The sequence below is a fragment of the Lindgomyces ingoldianus genome (genome assembly GCF_010093535.1).
Source record: "Lindgomyces ingoldianus strain ATCC 200398 unplaced genomic scaffold BDR25scaffold_16, whole genome shotgun sequence".
In the NCBI taxonomy this organism is placed as follows: Eukaryota; Fungi; Ascomycota; class Dothideomycetes; order Pleosporales; family Lindgomycetaceae; genus Lindgomyces; species Lindgomyces ingoldianus.
This window is the reverse complement of record NW_022985177.1, coordinates 455,331-478,815: the sequence shown is the minus strand read 5'-3', so window position 1 is coordinate 478,815 and position 23,485 is coordinate 455,331. Positions and strand designations below refer to the sequence as shown.

Genomic DNA, 23,485 nt, shown 5'->3' with positions numbered 1-23,485 from the left:
TCTAGGTTTTGGGCTTTGTGGATTCAAGTTCGCAAAGGTGGGGGCTTGAGACTACAAATTATATTTGTGTGCTCTTGTGTAGTATGATTCTATGTTGCGAAATAGATAATATTGAGCATCAGGTAGGTGCAAAGTGATCGCCGAAGCAGCACGACTGTCAACCATGGGGGCCGAGGCTGTAGCTGGAGGAATGCCACCTTGTGGTATTCTGCCTCGCCGGCGGAGATGCTGCTCGTTCTCAACTTGGCGTCTTTGTGATGCATCGTGATGATGAGGGGCTGAGCCGAGCATCGCGATGCGGCACGTCGGTCTCGCTCTGTTTTGGAGAACAATCAGCAGAGGCCATGCGGATACTCCAAAGATTGAACAGCAACGCGTGAGATCAGTGTGTACACCAACCATTCGTGCCACCGAGCATAAGGTAATTCAGCATTCCCTTCAGCTTCTCTTTCTTTATATAGAGTTTCCTAACATCGGGGAGGTTGAAATTGGGATGACAACTTCGCCAACCAGGTGTGTATCATCCGCAAGGACCTTTAAGATCACAGCGCATCTACCTATGATGCAGAGATACTGAGCAACATTTCTCAACATTTCTCCGCCTTTAGTTTTTTTCGCCTTAAGTGGTCTCGGCGGACCCCTGCTGCCCGGGAGCATTGAATCGTGTTGGTTCTTTTTCATTTTGCAGATCCAATTTCTGATGTCATATTCTTCCCCACTACCCTCTCATTTCACATTACCCACTTCACACCGGCAATAACTTAGAATAGTCAAATTTCAATTATACATTCTCGGCCCTGTTGTAATAGTGAGCAATCTCATATGCTGATACATGTTAAATGCGTGAACCTAAACAGCGCAGGGAAACCCGCTTGGGCCTAATTTGATTGATGTCACCCTGCAGCTACTGCGTAGCCGGTTATAGCAGTTAAGACCGTGGATCTACAGAATGGTGGGGCAAGTTTAGTTCTTGGTAGCGGAAGCGGGTGGCCTAACAATAGGGATTGGCTTCTACCAGGCGAAGGGCAAGGGCAAGGCGGACTCCCAGGCGTCAGCGGCTGGGAGAGCACTTATTAACAGTGTATGTCTCGCGTGTGATCGAATGCTAACATATTGCTTTGAAAAGTTAAATACTTCACATACTTTCGACCTTCTGACAAGGAACTAAGGACAAAAGGTGATACTCGAAGTCAAGATTCTTTCCAATTGGTAAGACTTCATAGCTCAATCATAATGTCGACCAACGAAACCGAGCCCGTAGAAAAGCGGGAACACTCCTCAGACTCTCACTTTGAAGACAAACCCCACAAGGAGCAGTGCCGCTCTGTCGGCACAAGCACTACGCATCGGCCCTCTGTCGCTGCCTCAGCAGTCGAGCGTGCTCGCCGAAATATCAACGCCAAACTTGCAAACCCTCTCCAAGGTTACAGCTATGATGAGCTTCGAAAGATGGGCCGGGCATATGCCTACGAGCACTCCCTTGCTGAAAAAGAAGACGTCCGAGCCATCGAGATTGGAGCCATGCTTGCCCGAGACCCGGAGAATTTGACCCATTGCAAGGAGATGGGTGTTACAGATGAAGAGTATGAAATACTTAGTAAGGAAATCAATCATAGGTGGAGCCAGCCGTGGACACTGTATCTCGTTATCATCCTTTGCTCAACTTGTGCGGCTGTGCAGGGAATGGGTCAGTTTATGATATCTCGTACTCACTTATAATCTTGTACTGACATTTTCGTAGATGAAACTGTCGTCAATGGCGCCCAGCTATTCTATCTGGGCCAATTTGGTATCGGTGGAGATGATCAACGGTCCACATGGCTCTCCGGCCTAGTGAATAGCGCCCCGTACATGTGCTGTGCATTCATTGGGTGCTGGCTCACTACTCCGTTCAATAACTGGTTTGGACGAAGAGGAACGATCTTCATTACATGTCTTTTTAGTGCTGTAGCCTGCTTTTGGCAGGGGTTTGTCAACGTAAGTGCATCTGTCGTCTGGGGTGCATCCACTTCCTCCGACTTATGAGAAGCTAGACGTGGTGGCACATGTTCATCGCCCGATTTGCCCTAGGCTTTGGCATCGGTCCTAAATCCGCGACTGTTCCGATCTACGCTGCCGAATGCACCCCCCCTGCCATCCGTGGTGCTTTAGTGATGCAGTGGCAGATGTGGACTGCTTTTGGTAAGCCTCTTCACAATCTTACCCACCCTATACAAACTAACAGTTCCAGGTATAATGGTCGGCTATGCGGCCGATCTTGCCTTCTACGGCGTCCCCGACAAGCCCAACATTACTGGCCTCAACTGGCGCATCATGATGGCGTCCGCCATGTTGCCGGCTGTCATCGTATGCTGCTTCGTATTTCTCTGCCCGGAGTCTCCTCGTTGGTACATGTCCAAGGGTAGACATGCTTCTGCTTACCACGCCATGTGTAAACTGAGATACAAGAAGATACAAGCTGCCAGGGATCTTTTCTACATGGCCGAGCTACTGAAGGCCGAGGAAAACATGAAGATTGGTCAGAATAAGATCAAAGAGCTGTACACAGTGCCTAGAAACAGGAGAGCTATGTTGGCGAGTGAGATTGTTATGTTTATGCAACAAGTATGTGATCCTTTCCACCGCCCTACTCGCACTCGGTATAATTTACCCTGTCGGCTGCTGATTAAGTATGTAGTTCTGCGGTGTGAACGTAATCGCTTACTACAGGTAGGTGATATTTCTGATCACTCCCTTGTATAGTCTAACACCTACTTCAGTTCCTCTATCTTTGTCGATTCTGGCTTCAGCGAACAATCCGCCCTAGGTGCTTCCCTCGGCTTCGGGGTCATCAACTTCCTCTTTGCCCTACCAGCCGTGTACACCATCGATACATTCGGCCGCCGTAACCTCCTCCTCACAACCTTCCCGCTTATGGCAATCTTCCTGCTTTTTACCGGATTCTCGTTCTACATCCCAGAAACATCGAAGGCTCATGTAGGATGCGTCGCCCTCGGCATCTACCTGTTTGGAATTGTGTACTCCCCTGGTGAAGGGCCGGTTCCGTTTACGTATTCAGCAGAAGCATATCCATTATATGTCAGGACAATTGGTATGTCTCTTGCGACAGCGACGACATGGTTCTTCAATTTCATACTTTCTATCACTTGGCCCAGTTTACTTGCAGCCTTCAAACCCCAGGGGGCTTTCGGCTGGTATGCTGCCTGGAACCTCGTGGGTTGGGTTTTAGTGCTGTTGTTCCTTCCAGTAAGTCTTAATTACCTTTTTCAAAAAGCTTCGCTAGAAGCCTGAGCCAATCTTGAATTTAGGAAACCAAGGGAAAGACCCTCGAGGAACTCGATCAAATCTTCTCGGTGCCTACTCACGTTCATGCTGCCTATGGACTTCGACAGATCCCGTACTTCTTTAATCGATACATTATTCAGAGAAAAGTTGAGCCAGAGAAGCTGTATGAGAGAGAGCACACTGATGAAAGTGCTGTTGGTGAGGATATGAATGTTGTCTAATTCGTGCTAAGTATAACCAAGGTGGTAAGCGAGTTGATTTAATGGGCTGGTGCTCAGGGGTATAGAGCTTATTGCTGCAACTGCGGTAAACTATTTCCACAGTACATGGTGCATATTGCTGAAATCTGTAGTAAATTGCTTCCATTATATGAGTATACCGCTGCAATCTGCCATATTAATTGTGTTACAAGCCTATTAATAGCACTATGCGAGCATGTCGATAATACTATTATGATATCTCACCTTGCCAAGCGGCGTTGCAGCTTGACTTTGTTACGGTGACTAAAATCCGTGATTTGGGGAGAAGGGTAGGAATAGTTACTAGTATCTGTGGTGGAGGGTGTACAATCATCAGGTCTGCGGCGGTAACTGTGAGGTGTAAGTAAGGAGGGAATAAAAGTGTAAAGTAAGAGATTATTATACTTTAGTTAAGAAGAATATTAGGCAAATTAATTTACCTAGGCTGCGCTATAGTTAATAATTAATAATAACTACAACCTTTAAAAGCAGCTAGAAGAGTTTACTTTAACCATGCTTGCTATTCTATAATATACTTACTATTACTTTTTAAACACGTATATATTTATTTTAGAATACTATGTAACTTAAAGTCTAGCAAGAATGTTTTATAATTTAGTACCTTAGTAGGTTTTTTATTAACCTAGGTTAGTGTATTTCTTTTATAGAGTTAGCCTTAGCAGTAGCTTTATAGGCTAATTGTTATATCTACTTTTTTTCTCTAGACTTTGTTCTTAACACCTACTTTAATTTAGCAACTACTATACCTGTATGTTCTAGTTAAGAACTCTAACCGCTTGTAAAAACGTAGTAGTTAGAAGACTTTAGTAGATACAAAAGAGTATAGCTAGAGAGCTTAGGTTAGTTCTCTAGAAATTTATCTAACAGATAGTATTCTAAATAGTAACTATTACTAGTGTTGAATGGGCTCCGACAGCTAGCTGCTTATAGTATGAGCACTTAAGTAGCAAGAGTAAGAGTGGTGTACGGTGTGCACAGCGTACGAGGTAGGTAAGGTGAGGGCAACATGTTTCTGGTTCTATTGCTCTTGTCTTTCCTCCGTACGGAGGAAAAGGGGGATATCTAGATGTTCGCGCACGGAGGTTCGCGCACGAGCATCATGTGACATAGATACGTGGTCCTGCTCGTGCGCGATCGCTCGTATCCAGACTGTGACGCTGCTGCTGCGTACGGACAACTAGAATAGTACTAGGTAGTTAATTTAATAAAAGTATTAAAGGTAACTAATATACTAAGCTAGTAGTTCACATAATAAATATAAAAGTTCTATAAAAGAATTCTTGCTTTATATATATATTAAAATTACTTTAGTAGTTGGAAGCATTATAATGTCACGGTTATGTTACAGCTATCCAACCCCTGATTACCCTGGGCTTGGCACGGGGTATATAGGCTCCTCGGCCTCCGTACCTCTGCCTCCGACCCTAAGGTTTACTCTCGTTACACCCCCCTATCCTGCATTCCCTCTCTGTGACCTGTGTTTCCTGCTCGATACCTCTCACACTTAAGCACTTACGCTAACAGCTATTATTATAAGTTCTACTTCTAGCAAGGCTATTATATTATATGCTTTAAGTGTTACTTTATTATGCCGCTTTTTAACCTTTTATAATTCGCTACTATCTTTTTAAGGTTCACTTAGTAACACTTTAGTTAGCATATTCTACTAGTAACCTCGCTACTCTATTCAGCTAGCTGCTTTTTTTTTAGTATTATAAACATAATGTATAAAACTATAATTTAATTCATAACTAACGGTGTTTCTGCGTATCAAGGCTTTCCTCAATCTGGTGTGGCTCCCGTGTCACCTCTAAACTTGATGTAGTAACTGCTGATTGTTTTTCCTCGTGCTCAAGTTCTGTTAATCGGGCTTGTTTTACCGAATCTATGTTAGCATTATTGCTATGGGGGCCTGCGAGTTTCGGTTTTGGATGTTGTGTACTGTACGCAATAGATGCTTTTATTGGTATATCCAGTCTCTAATCTATTGGCATCATGGAATTGAGTTAGTCTTATTCCAAAGCGCTGGCGAGGGATGAGTGATATTTGAGTACCCACGTAAATATATTATTATAGTTTATTTGTGCTCCTTTCTGCAGATGGGAAGATAGCCATGTAACCTCCCCCCCCCTGCGTGATGGGACCCCCCACCGTGCTGGGACGAATCTACGATACTTTGACTTCGCACGAACCCAGAGTCTGTATACATGTTATCATTATTAAATTTTTATATTAACTGCACTATTCAGCTATTCTTTACTCTATTAAACTATATATACCTTAAATATTATGAAAGCCTCCCTACTAGTCGCCTAATTTCTACGCAGTGCATGCATTGCACCTGAGAAGCCGCGATAATATTTCTGCCCTGCAACGCCGCCATAGTCATCTTTGAATTTGAAATTTAATGAAAAGAACTAATATAAACTACAGAATCCAGCTAATATATTAAAAATCCACTGTCTAATATGCATGTGGTGTTGGAAGCAAGTTTAAATAATTCCACCACGCAGGTCGGTACTTGAAGCCCACTACATTGACGCTTTCGGCGATTCATACAATTATGATATCCCCGCGTGAATGAACGATTCAATACAGCAAAATCACGACTGTAGTAGGCAAAACTGGTGTCAGCTTTTTCACTCGCTGGACTTCTTTCAAGCCTTGTCGAATAAAGCTACCCTCACCCTATGCCTGCCCAAACATGTGTTGCTTGCCCTTGGCATACCTTGAGTTTGTGTGGCCTCGGGAAAACTTGGCAACTATCTGCTCGTACAACTGAGATTTATTCTGTCTGACCACTCAATGCCTTCTGCTTTTCAGCAGACCTCCTGCAGCCAAGGCGTCAGTGCTCCGTTGCTCTACCTCCCATCTTGCTACAGTATTTAAAGAAGAAATGAAATGGGGATGGTTGTCCCTAGTTTGCGTTGTCGTCACTGGTCAGTGTGTGTGGATGGCCCGCTCCCAGCTTCGTCTTGCTTAAGACGGGGTGACGTGCTTGGTATTTACATATCAGGCATAAGTTTAAGTTAGAATGCGGAGTACATTACTGTAGAGTTTGATGAACTTGATGCGCTGTTTTAAGTAGAAGTATGGGTATTCCAGATAGCCACCAGCCCGGAACCTTCTGCGCGAGGCTGATACAACACAAGGTTCCCATCATCCTGCAAGAGAAGCCGGCAGCCAGTGTGCCCCACTTCCCTGGTGTCTGTCCTCCAAATAGCCTTGTTATCCCGATCATACTGGACAACATTCCGATCGTCTTGCGCTACAATTCTGTACGGCGGACGTCCCACCCCATCCGTCGAGCTGGACCACATCACCGTATGGCTCGGCCCGTACAGCACCACATTCCCATCCCCCTGCAGAATGAACTGATGCCTCCCATCCGCTGATTCGAGATAATCACCCTCATAGATGGTCTGGTTGGTACAATCGATCCGCGCCCCGAGATTCCGCGCCAGCACCGTCGGCCGCCCGAGTGCGAGCTGGTCAAGTTCGGCCATGACGGTTTCGAGGATGCTGTCCGCCTTGTTGGACGCATCCTTCTCGATCTGCATGCCGTTGTGCGTCTTGATGATGAACTTCTCCCATGAGCCAGCGGAGACAGCGCCGATGGAAGAGCCTGCGGTATTGATGATATATTTGGCGAGGAAGGGGCCGACTCCGCCCAGCTTCCGATACTGGACGCAGTGTTCGAGTTCGTGGAGGATCCACCAGACGTCGTCCCGGGATGGCGAGGTCCTATCGAGGTTAATGGCTTGGGGGAAGTGGATGTTGTAACCAAAGGTAATAGCGTTGTTATCTTGGAGTGTGTTGATGCCCTCTGCGTAGCTGACACGGCTCAGGTCAATGTCGTAGGACCCGAGCTCATGCAGGACGAGCTTAAGCCATTGGGGAAGAGGCTTGTATTTGCCTTTGGCCTGCCCTTCCAAATATTCTATGTAAGCTGTGACAATTGGAGACACAGCAGCGGCACCAAGAAAATCCCAGGTTGGTTGGAAGACGTGCTCATCTATCTTGCGGAGCTCCTTGCGAACCTCGGAGTTTTTGTTTGTAGGATCGATCTTTTCCCACGGCAAGTCGCGAATCTTTTTCAGCCATCCCATTGCTTCAGTGGGCTTGATAGGAATAATGGAGAGGTTTATGGCAATCGTTGTGAAGATAGAGAAAAGAGGTAGTTTCAGTTGCTTAAATTGGCGAAGCTATGCCACCGAGCTGGGACATGGTGGGTGTTTATGGAGTTCATAAATCAGGAGAGCCCAACTCGGCAACTTCCGCGTTATTTTCGAAGCTGAGGAGAGGTGAAACAGAGGAGCAGGGTTCAGGAATACCGCAGAGAGCTGAGATGCATCTCAACACAGAGTTTGCCTATTGAAGGAAGCCGAGAGAAATAACGAAAAAAGCAACTAGAGGCTGTGACTGTGAAGGGACTACTTTGTAGACTCATTCTTTCTTGCGACAGAAAAATAGGCAGGAATCAGATGAGTTCTGGGTCCGTTCTCTTATCGCAAAGGGAGGTGTTGTAGTAGTAACGCCGCTGCTAAATCATCGATATCGGGGTCTCTATTGTCGTGTGCAAAATTTGCTAGATTCTTAGCAATCTATCTAGTGCAAAAATCAGTGGAATTCCTTAGCAACACAACAATTTTCCCTGCGCGTGTGTAAACTTACTTACAACTATAAATTTACTTATTTTAACTTATATAAAAATTATATAATAGCTATCTTATAATTATTAGTACAGCTTACTGCTAGTTATATAAATATATATAAAAAGGTATATGTCGCATACCATTATCCGAGGCATGTCCCAGTTAACCGTGACAATTATAATGTTAGAATAGTTTTAGTAGGGTCTTAGCAGAGTAGCTAACTGTCACGGTTAACTTGGACATGCCTCGGACTCTCTCCAGAGAGCCCTCGGCCCGGCCTTGGGCACATGACGTCCCATCACGTGCCCCAGCACATATATATATATATATCCTCTTACAAACCCTTAAGTCTCCTTAAGGATTTGTCTATCAATACTATCCTGTACCCCCTTCTGCGCTTCATGCTTCCTGCATTACAGTGCTCTCACACTAACACACCTGTGTAGATAGCATCCCGTGAGGTACGTTATATGCTTACTACTTACTAGAGCCTTTTTACTTTTTTAAAATTACCATAACTATAACCTTTCTAAAAGGTTAATATAGTCTGTACTACGTACTGCACCTAGGGCATTATTAAACGTACAGTACGGCTCACAAACTCGGTACGTTCGTACTAATCGCGTGACCGTTACGGTTCACTTTGTATGACCCGTAGTACAGCCCGTTAGAAGCCCTGGAGAAGAGCATGACGTAGTTTTCGGCTCTGACACCAATGTTGGGACGCTTTTGAAAGAAAGCCCTGCCCTTTTGAACCAATGCAAATACACCATTGCGGTCGTTAAAGACACTCTCCGCCTCTACCCTCCAGCAACTTCGCTTCGCCAAGGTCGCCCCGGAGTATTGATTATCGACAAACTAGGCAATATCTACCCCACGGAAGGCTTGGCAACAACTCTCATGAACCATTTTGTTCATCGAAACCCACGAGTTTGGACAAGACCCAATGAATTCCTTCCTGAGCATTGGCTTGTTGAACTTAGACATGACCTAAATAGTTCTCAGAGTTCCAGTGCCTACCGCCCCTTTGAGCAAGGACCAAGGAACTGCATTGGCCAAGCTCTGGCTCACAACGACATGTGCATTGTTCAGATCTTAACGGCAAGGACGTTTGATATTGTGCCGGCGTACGGTGAGTGGGACTTGATGCAACTAAAGAACAAAGGAATTATTTCGAAGCTAGCGCTGCTACTGGGTCTAAAAGCAGAAGTTGGAAAAGCGGTGATGGGAGAGAGAGCTTATCAAACATCGAGGTCGGGTGCGCACCCTGCTGGTGGGTGTCCATGCCGTGTTTTACTAACAAAACACTCGTTGGTAGCTCCGGTGTGATAGTGTTCTTTCCACAATATGCCTATCATCTAGGATCGTGCCTCGGGGCTGCAGGAGCATACAATATCTATATTCCTCCAAATCCTAAATCGTTCTTACCTGCGTTGCAAACATTCTAATAAGACCTTCAGCTCATATTCCCGAAACGTATCTCTGTGATGGATTGTTTAAGCATCTAAAGGTTGTTATGAAGGCTTATATCTAATGTGGGAACAGCACACCTTGTATAAGACCTTACGTAGATACATGCAAGCAATATCGCCTCTGTCATACTGTGACAGACCTGTGCCCCAGATCATGCCTAAGTCTTCCTTCATAACCGTGAGTCTGTCTTCGTCTTCGGTCAGCCACCGCACAGGCTGGAATGAATCTAACATCTCCCAGACACAAGCTCCCTTTATACAAGCACTGTAACTCAGGTTTACCACCTCACTAGCTGGGACTCTATAGCCTCGCAATATTATATGCGAATAGAAGCTAACCTTGTTCCGGAGAAGGTGAAGAGGAGGACGATATCTAAGTGATTCCAAGATACAAGCTAGCATATATGGGAGGCCTCTAAGAATAGAGTCTTGAAGGGGCTGCGAGTCGTTGCGGGAATGGAAAGCACTAGCGACGTCACCCGTCAGAGTCGACTTCAGTTCAGAGTTGCCTAGCATTACAAGTGAAACTTCTAAGATCCAACATTTTCTAGTCGAACAGTGAGATATCTAATTAGGTAGCCACAGCCAATTCGCTAGCAATATACCTACATTTCAGCATTTTCTTCGAGATTCCACAGTGCAATGTTTTCCGGAAGTGGAATATGTTCTAGACTCTGATTGTCGAGCCATACAGCTTTAGGACACATGACATGCTCTTCGATAGAAGCACGCCAATGGTACAGAACAGCATCCACATCACGCTCAATATGGTCGAATGCACCATCACATGTGAGCTGTGATGAGTGATTGCACATCTCTAATAATAGCGGGTTCTCCGATAATGATGCAATTAGGCCCAGTGCAAACAACCGGGACTATTGTCTCAGTCAACTTTGATGCTCTTCTGTACCTTGCAGAGGGCATAAGTTATGAAAGAAGTGATGTATTGTGTGCTGAGGGTCCGAGGAGCTATGTATGATATATGTATAGTATGATGAGACCCTAGCCCAAGGTTGATTTGGCGTCCCATCGTAGAGCCCTCTGGCTTACAGATCACATAGGGAGGGATTGTATCATCGGTTACCAAGTCCTTCGTGAGACAGAACTCGTCAGTGTTGCTGCGTGGCAGGAGACACATTGCTCAGCGGGAAGTTTGTACGGGTGGTAGGAATAAAGTCTCGAAGGCCCAATGGCGTGGCAGCCAAATGAAGGAAACGAGCAGGGCAACTGAGCATACAGGAGGAGAGGACGTTGAGCTATACCACGCAACCGCTTCTGGAAGCGACTATGATGTGGTAGGCTTATGAACGAACCCTGCTGTGCTAACGTTGGTTTTGCGGAGAGTTTGGAGAAGATCAACTCGGGGTGGGGCGGCTAATTTATTTAGCGAAGGCAAAAATCGACGGAATTCTTGGCGCTCTGCGAGACTTGCCTTTCCTCGAACCACATTTTCTTTCATATCTCAGCGATGCAAATATATTCCATAATAAAAAGAAACACCCCTAACTCTATAAGCTGTTCTCTATAGAATATTCACGTCTATATTTTATATTAGAAAGAGATGCTGCCGTAAAGAGCAGATTTGTAAAATTGTGCAAAAACGCCAAGTGAGCCTTCTAAAACTGGAGCGGAGTAGAATAGCAACCCTCTTAATCCGTATATTTTAGCAACTACGCAATATTAATTAAAATCAAAGATAGTGAAAGATTCTACAGATAGGGGAGAAAATACTATAGGACTCTTATTGATTTATATTGCGTCGTTCTTATCAGATATGAGAAAAGGAGAAGAAAAATCTCACAGAGCGCCAAGAATTCCGTCGATTTTGCATACGCTAAATTGCAGTGTGTCGCGCACTGCGTGCACTGCACTGTCAGGCTGACCTGCAGCAACCGAAGGCGAATTTTCCTTGTAGCTTGAGAGGTGGACAACTGAAGGCCTCGCTGTACTGTTGTGGCAGTGCAGCGAGGCGCAGTTATTGCCATTCCAAGCGCTCCATTGCCTCCAGCAAGAAGGATTGAGATAGGGATTGTCGCTCGTGGTATAGGTTTGACGAGTGGCACACCCTTTATGACAGGCAAGCAAGATTTCAAAGATCACTTTCGCAAAGTCGTCAAAGTGCACCCAGGTTGGGCCAACGTATTCTCGAGCCGGAGTCAATGGAGAGCCGTAACGAAAAGGTGATGCAGATTGAAAATAGAAAAGATGCACATTCTGCGTGCAGTATGTAGGGGAGAACCTTTCTGACACGCAAAGCTGTCCTCGGTTCCTTAGAGATATATGATAGGTCGAAGGATATGCTGTTACATGTCTCCCATGTACCAGCCTTCTCCTGCACCGCCAGCATGCCAAGCTTGAGTAGCCTTTCTAGAAGCCCTCCAGTCGGCCCTACCGTGGCCCCTAGTGTCCTCCTTACGAGCTACAGTAGAATTCCACCAATCCACATCTTAGCTCACCTCATCCTTCCCCACGCTACCTCATCACGCATAGCGCACCTAAAATAACAGCTCCGCTGTGCCTGCACTCCATATTGACCGTGTTTCTTCCTCCCTGCGTGGATGAACGGGAGGCAGTAGCAATCAATATAATTGTGTAAAAAGGAACAAATTGTGCGAAACAGCAGCTTTTATGCCTAATACACCTACAGTTGAAATTCTAGTTTGCATCTCCTCATGGCATTTAGCTCTAACCGTTCTAATAAATCTTTCACAGCTGCAAAGGCTGAAAGTCATCTTAATAATTACAGAGTTGTTCACAAACTGGGTAAGGTCGCAAGACTTAAAAAGGAAGATCGAAGGAGAAAACGCAATTTGCAGTGGGTACTATGTACGATTGCCGGCCTTCGCGATGAGAAAGGAAGGTGACAGGGATATACAGCCGCACCGCACAGGTCCTCACCGCTCGACGCGATGTTCAGCTTTCATGTTTCCACAGCCAGCCTCAGGCGCGAGCAGCCTCACTGAGATGTGACTCTTAGTCAATGCATGAGACTAACTATCCAGACCTCAATTTCATAGATGTATAAAAGGCAGATGTCGTCCCTGACGGCTTCACCATTCCATTCAGAAATATCCCAACGCCCTCAAGCCACGCAAAATCCGGCATACTAACACAATTCCACCTTCACTGCTAAAATCATCTCACCCGATCCGACTACTCCTCTCTCTTCGTTACTGCAACCACCAATCCAACCTCCGCACCAGCAACATGCGCTCCTCAAAGATCCCCCAGCTCCTTCTTGCCCTCTGTTTCCTCCCCCTCGCCTTCTGCCTCACCAAGCGCACCGCCCTCGTCAAAATTCAAAACAACACCCCCTACCCCATAAGTGGCGTCGGCGTCTCTCACAAATATAGCGACGTCTACAAAAATCAATACGACTGGTCGATCATCCCACCCGGCACGCTTTCCACAGAGGCCATGACGGTCGAGTATAACACCGGCGCATTCACTACGGGCCGTGACTGGTGGATGGTGACGTACCACAGCGAACAAGCGTCCTCGGTGCGCCCAAACGAGCTCAAGATGTGGTATTCGGACCCGGAGAATTTCCGCAGCATCATCGATTTCCTTGAGAAGGCGGCGCCGGCGCTGATCAAGACGGCTATCAATGCGGCGAAAGGGTCGAATCCGCAGCTACTTCCTGCAGCCAAGGCAGCACAGATTGCATCAAAAGTAATGTGTAAGCTCATGTTCAATAATGAGTCGACGGCCGGGTTCAAGCAGCACATTTTGAGGTCCGAGGATGAAGGACGGGTAACGACGATTGTTATCAACGCCGACAATACCATTACTTTCAAATCCAAATCGGGCAACTCCAATACGGTAACTTCTACCAAGTGGATTTCAGCGGAACATGCTTAGGTATGTTGCAGAGCATCTGTTGGGGAGTGGCCTTGGAAGGGTTATGTAGATACATCGAAGTAGATGAGACCGTAAGTGTTTACGGTTTAACATATTGTATATAGTAGTTATTCCTATACTCTTTTTCTCATCAGTAGCAACAGTATGTTAGAGATTCGCTCTACCCCTCTACCTGTATACCTAGTACTATAGTTTAATCCTAGCTATAGTTTAATTCTATTTGTTAAACACTAGTTGCTGGCTTATTTAGCAATTAAATGCTACTTAAAATAATTAAAAGTGGCAACCCTGTCACGCATTGTAATTGGTTCCCTAGAGAGTACGTTAACACAACTATATAAGTGTTAAGTCAGTACCTCACTGTTACAAACATACCTGAAGGAAAGGTTGGCTTATAAGAAGTTGACAACTAACTATCTCTAACAAGGCCTTAGGGAAGACCGCCTCGCTAAACCATATCGCGTGACGTCCTAGACAGTCTCAGACGCTAAGTGTAAGGCCGAGGTGGTCCTTACGCGCGACGGGTATATATACTATTCTGCACGCGAATCAACTGTTGGTTGATTATTTGCACCTTTTTGATTGTGATGGCGGAGTGGTGCGGAGCCCTGTCCTTACACTAAGAGTAAGCTCTATGCACTAAGACGACGGTCCTTACGCGCGACAGGTATATATACTATTCTGTACGTAGATCAACTGTTGGTTGATTATTCGCGCCTTTTTTGTTGTATTGGCGCAGTGGTACAGAGCTCCGTCCTTGCAGCCAGGCCACTAGTCCTCACAAGGGGTAATAATGCACCGTAAGGCCGCTGGTCCTCGCAAAGGGTGATAATGCACCGTAAGGCCGCAAGCGGCCTGTACTCGGGTCCTTACGCGCGACAGGTATATATACTAGTCTGTACGCAGATAACTGTTGGTTAATTATTTGCACCTTTTTAGTTGTATTAGCGCAGTGGTACAGAGCCCTGCCCTTACACAGAGGTGCTGTTTTAGAGGAAGATATACCCCTGCTAAGGTTTAGGTAAGGCCCTAGGCCTAAAAAGAGAACTAGCCTCTAGGATGTAGCATAAAACACTATTACATTACCCCCCTCTAAAGCTTAATTTTACGTATAAAAAGAGACCTTAAATTAAGCTTTAAAAAATAACTACTAGCTTACTTAAGTAGTAACTTTTAAAATCTATTCTTTCTTTACTAAAGTATAAGTATAGAGTAACCTTTTACTAAGTTATTTATACTTGCTTTTCTTTGGTTAATCCATTGCAACAGGGGGGTACCTAAGGGTTTATATACGCGAGGAGTGAGCTAGGAAGCAGGGTAAGCGTTTTATGACTATAGCAGGCAGCAGTAGCTCCTGAATACGAGTAGGTTTTGGAGCTTGGAGAGCTCCGTTAATCCAAACAGAAAGTCTTCGTGACAAGCGACGAGCAAGACATGAAACTAAGCGACAATAGATTCGATATTATGCTAGGAGAGAAGAAAGCCGTGCTAGTAGCTGGTATTGCGACTAGCAAGTTCAAGTGGCGGTATATTAGATTGCCTGAAAAACGGTCGGCGCTGCGGTTGGGTTATCATATCTCGATATAAGCCACAGTAGTTACGCACTTCCGTCCCTTTCTTCGTTCACTCGGTATTTATTCCCTTCCTTCTGCAATTTCCCAACTTTCACAACGTGTTGCCTCTTGCTTCCAGGCCCACCTAACTCCGCATAATCCATGCCAAAATGCTTTGCCCCGTCCACCCCAGTAAAGATTCCCATCTGAAAGCGCTCCTCTTGAAGAAACAATCTCGATTCTAGATGTCTCTGCTCGACGTCCTTTCCCGAAATATCTAAAGCCGGGTTCGTCATAAGAACACTTGCGTAAAAGAGGGACATAACATCCGCAATACTCCTACAGAATCTCGGCAGGCGCCTGTTCGTCCTTGGCCACACAAGCGGCACACTCAAGGCGTATGTGACGAGATACCCAAATACGAGATAAAACGACGATTCGTCGACTTTGAACAAGATTCTCGCTCCAGTATTCGTCATGGTGAAAAGGCCACCGACAAGGATGGGGAAAAAAGGAGAGATGAGGTTGAGAAGGGAAAACCAGGCCACTTTCCAGTGTCGATTCTTCAACGCTTCGATGGTGACTGCGCCCGGTATGCCCCACAAGTAATTCAGCAAGAGGCTCTGGGAAGCCGAAGCGTCATTCCTGTACATGTTGGCGAATGGCTGACTGAATCGGATCGAGAGGTCGATGTTCTCCATCACACCAACCGCGAACAAGGACGCAATGACGACAAACAGGGTGCGGAATACGACTATATAGAGGCCGAGGTCGTTCGCGGCATTGGGGTGAAATGAGCCAATTATGTCGAACCTCGACGCGGACGGATCATAGGTGACGTTGACCGGTGCTGTTGGGATGGTGTCGTTGTGGGAGAAGATGCGATACCAATTGTTCTCGAGGCTGAATCCGGTTTTCTCTACTCGTTGTACAAGGCCTACTATGCATGCAATCAGAGCAGCGAGGATGATTGGCATCCAGATTATTACGACCCATCCGTTCACTACAGAGCTGGTAAAGTAGGGAGTACGGGGTCGATAGTACGACTGCCGGCAGTCGCAGGCGGGCCTGTGTTGACCATCTCTACAGTTTGTGATTTGGTTCTGTTCCGTGGGCGGAGTAGTACCTTGGTCGTACGTTCGAGTTGTCGCCGAAGATGCCTCCTTGGCTGTAGGATGGTAAGGTTAGCTCTCCTTCGGTTTCCAACACAAACGAGGCACACTCACTCTTAGCCCTTGTCACCCGACCGATACCATACCAGATATCTCTATTCGCGCCTTTTTGCCAGTACCCGAGTCGATACTCTCGTCCTTGGAGCAGCCTGCCGCCGAACGTATTGTACTCTTCTTCCAGACTAGCAAAGTCCTCTAGGATATTGGAGCCATGAAAAAGGGCAATTTGATCCGCGAGCGTTGTGGGATCCCACTTCAGGCCCGTGTTCCTGTTCCTCAGATAAAAGTAAATCCAAAGCAAGACGACCTCGTTCAAGAGATACACGACAATCAAAACCATCGAGAAGATTGGATGGACCGTGACGATCCAACCACTGGACGTCTCGCGTGACGAAAGAAAGCCCGCTTTGAGGCCGGTGACAAAGAAGCCAACGTATATCCCATTGACCAAAAGCATCACGCGCAGCCCGTTCCTCGAAATTACTGCAAACCCGAGCTGGCCTAGTGGAGGAAGAAAGGCGGACCCCACCGTCCTTGATGCCTTTCCATGTCGGCCTGGCTTCTCGCCTTTTTGATCCGCCATGGCAATATACGGATCAAGCCTCGAGAACGCGTAGGTTATGCTTCGGCCCGCGATTGTTGTTACTGTACCCAGGATACTGGGCGCATATCGCACCATAAAATGGATGTTGATGTATGAAGTATGGAATTGCTTCTTGTTGTCGGAACGCCATAGGAGAAGGCAGACACCGATGAGAGCTAAGAGGTTGAACACAAGGATGATGATAAGGCACCACTTTTTCAGAATGAAGGGTCTGGCGTCGAGGGAAGGGTGGCCCGGAGGGGTTGAGATTGGGATGAGATCTTCGTCACCTGAAGTTAAAATGAAGTCTACCGTCAGCCTGAATCCATCAAGCCACACAGTGGTGGGGTGAACCTACCACTTTGCCCGGCAAAAGAGCTCCTGGAGCTCGCCTGGGGCCTCTCTTCTACAAAAGCATCTTGCTTCTGAGCCTCGAGGTAGTATCCATAACCCCCGTTGTTATTCCCAGACCACCGATCGATTCTCTCATCACCTACTCTTTGAATTTCGTCGCCTCTGTTAATTGAAGACCTTTTTCGTCTCGGATAAGGCTGCGGGATATTAACATGCTGCATTGCAATTTCAGCGTCCGCCATCGCTAGGTAGGACAGAAGGAAACGCGACAGGCGCAAAGAGCAGACAGGATTCAAGGCATGAGATGGGAGCCTCTATAAATATAGGTGGCCTCACAATGAGGCTGAATCTCAGCCTTGCGTTACTCACTCTTCTTCATTGCACCTCTTCTTCTACTGTCGGCCCCTCAGTGCCGCTACTATTATCCCTAGGATGGGCTAGGAACAAGTCTGTCTTAAGGCGTCGAATAGAAGTTTTACCAGGCCTAGCCCCCCGCGCGCTATGCTATTTCCAACGACAGCTGAACATAATCCATGGATGTGTCTTCGATGGTGACCATCACGCGGAAGGCTAGTGTGGCTTTTAGCGTGGTGGCCGCACGTGGCTGAACAGGGCGCATTGAAAGATCTCAGCCCATGCAAGAATCGCAACAGTTCTATAGGAAGGATGTCGTTGTACACCCTATTCTAGCAATGTTGAGTACCAAGCGTATTCCACCTATACTGTTTAAATGTATAATTCCAAGGTTTCTAGGAAGCCTTTACAAGTCTTAAGAATCCTCTAGTTAGTATTGTTAACCTTTTAAAGCATACTTTATTAGTGTAGGTAACTATTAAAAGATTTATATTTAAATTAAAATAGCTTTTTTACCTTTAAAAAAATAGCTTAGCTTATAAGTACTAAACTTAAGTTTTAAGTACACTTAAAAAAGCTTCTTTAAAGCTGTAAAGATAGGATAGTAGATAGCACGGATAGCACTAAGAGCAAGGTTTCGGAGAAAGATAGGAGTGTATTGTAAGAGAGACGAATCGCTGCCAAGCCTCGCTTGTCAGGATTCATGCTTATGTGTGAAGCACAGGTCATGCGACCTCCAAACAGGCCAGGTGAGGCCATACTGGCCTGTTTTAGGACATCCGGCCTTATAAAAGCTATAGTTGCTGACCTTACTACTTATAACATGCTATAGAGGGAAGAGAGTAATACTTCTATACTCTAACTACTGTAGATAGAGACTATTAGCCTATAAAAAAGGGGGTAGTATAATAATGTGCTTAAATTATTCTATTTTAAATTATCTAATAAAGCTATATCTAAAGGCTCTTTGTAGCTGCTCTAACTCTAACCAAGCCTCTGCTATACCTTTATTCCTCTAAGTATTTAGGTACACCTCTTCTCTTGACTAGCTTAGTAGTTTCTAATATTCTCTTGTATAAGGCCTATAGGTGTTAATAGAATTCCTAGGTTTCTAAGTCCCCACGCACTTCTATATGCTTCTAAGTAGATTCACACCGCATTTAAACCTATTGTCTTGCCTATGCTGTTATATTTTTAGCATTTAAAGTTTTTATTAAATTATTATTTATAATACTAAGGTTTTTATAAAAAAAGCTATCTATACTTTTAAGATAAGAGATATTCTAGTAGTTTAGTAGATATATAAGTAAGCTTACTTTACACTATTTAAGTTTAACATTCTACTCTATGTCTCTTGTGTAAAGTAATAAAGAATAAATAGCGTATAACTACTTAATTAAAGTATTCTTTTACTTTAATTTTTAATAACTTTTTAACTTTACTTTTTTTAAATTTAGCTTATTATATTTCATTTATAGAATAAATATTATACTATAAACTTATCTATCTACTTTTATCTTCTATTAAGTATTACTAAAGTTATTAGCTTTTAAATATTCTCTAATTCTATAGAGATTAGCTAGCTAGACATTAGTCTAATAAATTTCATTTATATAGAGAAAATATAAAGCTTATTTAGACCTTAAATGGTTAGGATCCTAGTAAAAGACTTAGACGAATCACTGCCCTCTAAGGCAGAGATTCGTTGCTGCTTATATACACTCTACTTTTTTGTTCTATACCTTGCTGCATTTGTCTGTACCTCGCAGCACCCGGCTGATCATTCTTTGTCCATTCTGGTCCGATATGGCCGCAAGCGGCTAAGGTCAAGCCCGATTGTGACAGTACACCTCTTAATATCCTAGCCTCTGCTTTTCTAAAACATTTATAGATTGGCGTAGTATGCTAAATTTTGCATTAAAGCTTGGCTTAAATTTTCTAGAGATATTTTGTTCCTGCCGGCGCTGGTCCTAATTAGAGGTGTGAGAATAGTAGAGGCCTATTTTTAGTAAGTACCTTGGTTTGTACAGAGAATTTATGATAGTTCTGGGTAGCTGGAATCGCCCCCTAAATATAGTCCCTTCGCTTCGGTTCTTGATAAGACTCATCCCTAGCCGGTATGAAGTGCAGTTACTCGCATGTGTTCATGCCATAGTTTCCCTCAGTTCAACGCCACTCTGCTTCTCTTTTCCCGCCACGCTTTCTCTATCAGCCCCAATATTCTTGAGCGCAAGTTCCTTCGCCCTTTCCGACGAAACGCATTGATACTTAGGGAAGTCGAATGTCGCTACCTTATTGTTGAATATTTCGTCGATCTCTTCGAGTGAGCGATTGCGCATCTCGGGTAAGAAGAAGTAAAAGTATGCTATTCGCTAGATCAGTCTGGAAGACGAGGAGAAGGACGAGGGGAAGAACGAGAAAAACTTACCAAAAGTAACAGCATTAGACGCTGCCCAAATGTAGGCATACTAGAAAGACGTCAGTGTGTACTTGCGCTCGGATTGATGGCGTGGTGGGTTAGGAAACTCGCCTTAGCCCCCCAATTGAGTTCTGAAGAGTTAATAAAATAAGGGGTTGTGAATGAGGTCAACCAGGCACTGCATCAAGGTCAGAGGTCCTAGTCTCCCAATCACATTGGAACTCACAAGACATAATTTATTCCCGTCCCAACACCAATCGTGATGACTCTTAACCTGGAGCTTACTAATTCATTCGCGACTGGCCAGCTTAAAGCGCCAGAGAAGCCATTGTATGTAAAATGGTAGAGCAAGGCACAAGCGACTATCGCCTTTCCTGCTTCCTTAGATTCGGGTGCAACCGAATGCGCTATGCCCATGCCTAGCATGAAGACTGCCGCACCGCCATGTCCTAGTAGCATCGAGAATCGTCTTCCGATTACCTTGTAGGAAAGTGACATGCCGAGGCAGACACCAAGGAATCCCATAAAGGATTTAAGGATCGTGGCAAGGAAGGGTTTGTCTACGCCAGCCATTTGAAAGAAGAATGTCTTCCCTTCGTTAGTCTATTTCAGAGAGAGGGAGCCTCCACTTACGCCATAACCAATGACAAGCCATACGCCGGATGAAGAATGACTAAGAATGACTGCGAAGCAGATCATAGTGCGGCGTAAGTCGGTACCCTTGAACTAAAGGTGGAGTAGCAATTAGCAAGTTGAGCAAATAGACAGAGCTTACGATTCGTAAACACCACACAGGTGGCATTCTGGCCCTAGTATAGGGAAAGGTAAAGCCGAGAAAAGGAATGCTTACTGCCGAGCAGTTAGCTAAAATTCTTAGTAATTGTATCTGGGGTAGTACCCATGTCCCCAAAGGACGAGCCGGTCGCCAACGACTTCTCTTCTTCAATGCCGCGTTTCATTTCGAGAAATTCTTCTTCTAAAAGCTCTGGCTTGTTCTTGAAAGAGTTCCCACGCAATCTCTCTAGTGCTTGTCTCGCTTGATCTGGTCGACCCTGGACTAGGAGCCATCTTGGCGATTCGGGAAGAAAAGCCATTAGGATACTGAGCATGAAAGGGATCGCGTAGAGACTCGCAAGTGGAATCTGGTAGCAGAGCTTGCTTTTATAATCCTTGGAAAAGTTGTTTGCAATAGCTCCCAACATACTTCCAATGTTTACCCAAATTCCGAAGAAGGACACGATCGAACCTCGGAGGTGTGGTGGGCTGACTTCCGCCGTGTACACATTTGCAAATGTGATAAAGAAGCCGTTGCTGATTCCCTAGAAGAGCTATGAGTTAGCGACATTCTTTGAATAGACGTTGTGTTCCCTTCCGTCACCGCGTGCCTCACAATCAAGATTCTTCCAAAGTATAAGCCGACCAAGTGCTCTGAGCCGACCTGTAAGCCAGCTGCTACAAAACTAATCAATGAAGCCAGCCAAATAGACTGCCTACGCCCGAAGCGCCGCCCCCAGAGATGGGTGAGCACGACTCCGATAATCGTGCCGATGTTCAAGAACGAGCTAATAAGTTGCTGCGGAGTTGCTGATGGATGCGTCAGGATGTAGATAATGCCGAAGGTTGGCTGTATCTTACTGTGGATGTTCCACCCAATCTTTGCCTTCTTGTCTTTGTAGCCATAGATCTTTAAAAAGCCTACCATCGCCTGGAACCCGGCAATGGTCGCAGTATCGTACCTGAAAGGTCAGCAAGAGTCAATCTTGAGGAACACGCAAGTAGCCACCCGTATTGGCAGTTGGCGAGGGACATAGCCAAGCAGATAAGGATGCATTTCCAATTATCCTTGATACCCGTGTCTCGGCCTTTACTCATGCCCATCTTGGACGAGATTTGAAGCGAGAATGTCGGGCTAGAGACACACGATAACGTGCTTGCAGGGCTAGGAATGAAAAGAGGCGATCATACAAGAGGACATCAGGGGTTTGAACGCGTGTTGACAAAAAGACAAGGTTCTGTGGAAGAACTTATAAATGTCCACATCGTAGAGATCGCTAATAATTGGCAATGTGGGGAGGTACTTACCATGTGGCCGAAATGTGGAGGATGTGAATCCTTCGACGCTTGGCCCTTGGATATATACATAAGCGAGCGTCATCGTTGTTAAGAACATGCGCCGAGCCTATATGTCATGCTTGGCAGTCTTTCTCCTCTTTATATTGGGGATGCGGAGCAACTCAGCCTATATGACTCGCGTACGCGATGCTTTTTGCGGTTGGCTGAAAGTGCACAAGATAGTAACTGGCCCTCGTCTTGTAGTTTGTGGATAACAGCAAGAAGAATATGATACGACCATATAGTTAATAACGGAATCTGAAAGTCTTCCACAGCTGCATGGTAACTAGTTATTGAAGATATGTTCATGGAGGGGTTTGAAATGAGCAAAAACCATCAGCCTAGCTCTTGAGGGGTTTGATATTGAACAAAAGCGAAAGAGATCTACTAGATTCAGGAACACAACCAGAGTAGGTATTACCTAGAGTACTCCACCCAGTCCACGTTCTTCTTCCCTCCATGCTTGAAAAGGCGAAGGACAAGGGTGGCGGCAATAATGCCCACTCTCTCCAACACAAGAAGAATCTACCTCATGACTTTACCCTCTGGAATCTCTGACCGTTCTGTCTACCCTCTTTCAACACATTCCGTATTGATGATTGGCATGCAGAGCCGTCGGCTGAGCATGGGAGTAGCAGTTGTCAAATTCGGGGATCTCGTTCGGGTTATCTAGCGCGCCTGCTTGGTGGTTACGGGAGGATCTCACTATGGAGGCCTGGCTGTGATCTCTTGACACTGGCTGGAGGTACGGGAATGAAATGATAGGCGAAAACAAAGTTCTGAGCCCTCCTTGCTCTGTTCTCCGCAAGACTTATCGAATATTGGTTTCCTCCATCTCATTCAAACTTCTCTCGGGCTCTTCGGAAGACATTCTCGCCAGCTTATTTACTAGAGATGGGCTGATAATCCCTAAGGCGATACCGTGTGAACATGACTTCTTATTCGATCTAGAAGCTGACGGAATCCTATATCCATCTCTTTTGTCTCCCCTGTAGGTCCTTTCTAAAGTCGCAGTTCTCCCTCGCTGATGTCTAAGAGCTCTAGCATATTGGCATTCGCAGTGGCAAAGACTACCTAGAGGATTGCCTTGTCCACTAATTTTTACCAGCTAGATGATTCTACCCTCGAAACCGTATTGCGGAAATGCGCGAATATCATGAGCTCTTAAGATTTATTTAGCCTGGTGCGATGATTGGGTGGCGCCGAAGATATGTACGGAGTTAGACACGCAGGCTAGGGGAGGATTATCGTCTAGTTGAGCGGTCTCTGGAGAATCTCCAGGCATCTTCAGAAGTAGTTCTGGTTTAACTTGAGAAAAGTTTCGAAGCGACCCACGCACGCCTCCACTGTCAGCAGATAGCCGAAACCTTTTCGTCCAGAGAGACTCAGGATTAAATCTTCTTCC

General features: G+C 45.5%; 7 protein-coding genes across 7 annotated transcripts; 3 read left to right on the top strand and 4 right to left on the bottom strand.

Moving 5' to 3' along the window:
- Nucleotides 1–1,157: 1,157 nt before the first annotated feature.
- BDR25DRAFT_334320 (uncharacterized protein) lies at nucleotides 1,158–3,506 on the top strand (the record flags this gene model as incomplete). The annotated part of the gene is made up of 7 exons (XM_033692918.1): nucleotides 1,158–1,687; nucleotides 1,742–1,977; nucleotides 2,034–2,181; nucleotides 2,231–2,604; nucleotides 2,678–2,709; nucleotides 2,760–3,246; nucleotides 3,309–3,506. Exons 1-7 carry the CDS (start codon nucleotides 1,234–1,236, stop codon nucleotides 3,504–3,506), a joined length of 1,929 nt encoding a protein of 642 aa, XP_033547555.1. The 5' UTR covers nucleotides 1,158–1,233.
- Nucleotides 3,507–6,625: 3,119 nt separating this feature from the next.
- On the bottom strand, nucleotides 6,626–7,654 carry BDR25DRAFT_314402 (alpha-D-mannose-specific plant lectin; the record flags this gene model as incomplete). Its single annotated transcript, XM_033691447.1, has 1 exon — nucleotides 6,626–7,654. One exon carries the CDS (start codon nucleotides 7,652–7,654, stop codon nucleotides 6,626–6,628), a length of 1,029 nt encoding a protein of 342 aa, XP_033547554.1.
- A 1,230-nt stretch (nucleotides 7,655–8,884) lies between these two features.
- Nucleotides 8,885–9,529, top strand: BDR25DRAFT_225205 (cytochrome P450; the record flags this gene model as incomplete). Its single annotated transcript, XM_033685171.1, has 1 exon — nucleotides 8,885–9,529. A coding segment is annotated over one exon (645 nt), but the record flags the coding sequence as incomplete, so codon positions are not given.
- Nucleotides 9,530–11,440: 1,911 nt separating this feature from the next.
- BDR25DRAFT_355179 (uncharacterized protein) lies at nucleotides 11,441–12,201 on the bottom strand (the record flags this gene model as incomplete). The annotated part of the gene is made up of 5 exons (XM_033695417.1): nucleotides 11,441–11,506; nucleotides 11,539–11,886; nucleotides 11,921–12,091; nucleotides 12,129–12,144; nucleotides 12,197–12,201. The coding sequence occupies 5 exons, from the start codon at nucleotides 12,199–12,201 to the stop codon at nucleotides 11,441–11,443; spliced, it is 606 nt and encodes a 201-aa protein (XP_033547552.1).
- Nucleotides 12,202–12,735: 534 nt separating this feature from the next.
- BDR25DRAFT_303728 (uncharacterized protein) lies at nucleotides 12,736–13,692 on the top strand. Its single transcript, XM_033690065.1, has one exon. It carries the CDS (start codon nucleotides 12,880–12,882, stop codon nucleotides 13,531–13,533), a length of 654 nt encoding a protein of 217 aa, XP_033547551.1. The 5' UTR covers nucleotides 12,736–12,879; the 3' UTR covers nucleotides 13,534–13,692.
- Nucleotides 13,693–15,010: 1,318 nt separating this feature from the next.
- On the bottom strand, nucleotides 15,011–17,463 carry BDR25DRAFT_342976 (uncharacterized protein). Its single transcript, XM_033693783.1, has 3 exons — nucleotides 17,200–17,463; nucleotides 16,313–17,131; nucleotides 15,011–16,254 (listed from the first exon to the last, which is right to left on the bottom strand). Exons 1-3 carry the CDS (start codon nucleotides 17,435–17,437, stop codon nucleotides 15,131–15,133), a joined length of 2,181 nt encoding a protein of 726 aa, XP_033547550.1. The 5' UTR covers nucleotides 17,438–17,463; the 3' UTR covers nucleotides 15,011–15,130.
- A 2,118-nt stretch (nucleotides 17,464–19,581) lies between these two features.
- On the bottom strand, nucleotides 19,582–21,840 carry BDR25DRAFT_286891 (MFS transporter; the record flags this gene model as incomplete). Its single annotated transcript, XM_033688283.1, has 9 exons — nucleotides 19,582–19,914; nucleotides 20,040–20,146; nucleotides 20,195–20,556; nucleotides 20,602–20,694; nucleotides 20,762–20,777; nucleotides 20,884–21,287; nucleotides 21,359–21,552; nucleotides 21,604–21,704; nucleotides 21,752–21,840. The coding sequence occupies 9 exons, from the start codon at nucleotides 21,838–21,840 to the stop codon at nucleotides 19,694–19,696; spliced, it is 1,587 nt and encodes a 528-aa protein (XP_033547549.1). The 3' UTR covers nucleotides 19,582–19,693.
- Between the last annotated feature and the right edge of the window lie 1,645 nt (nucleotides 21,841–23,485).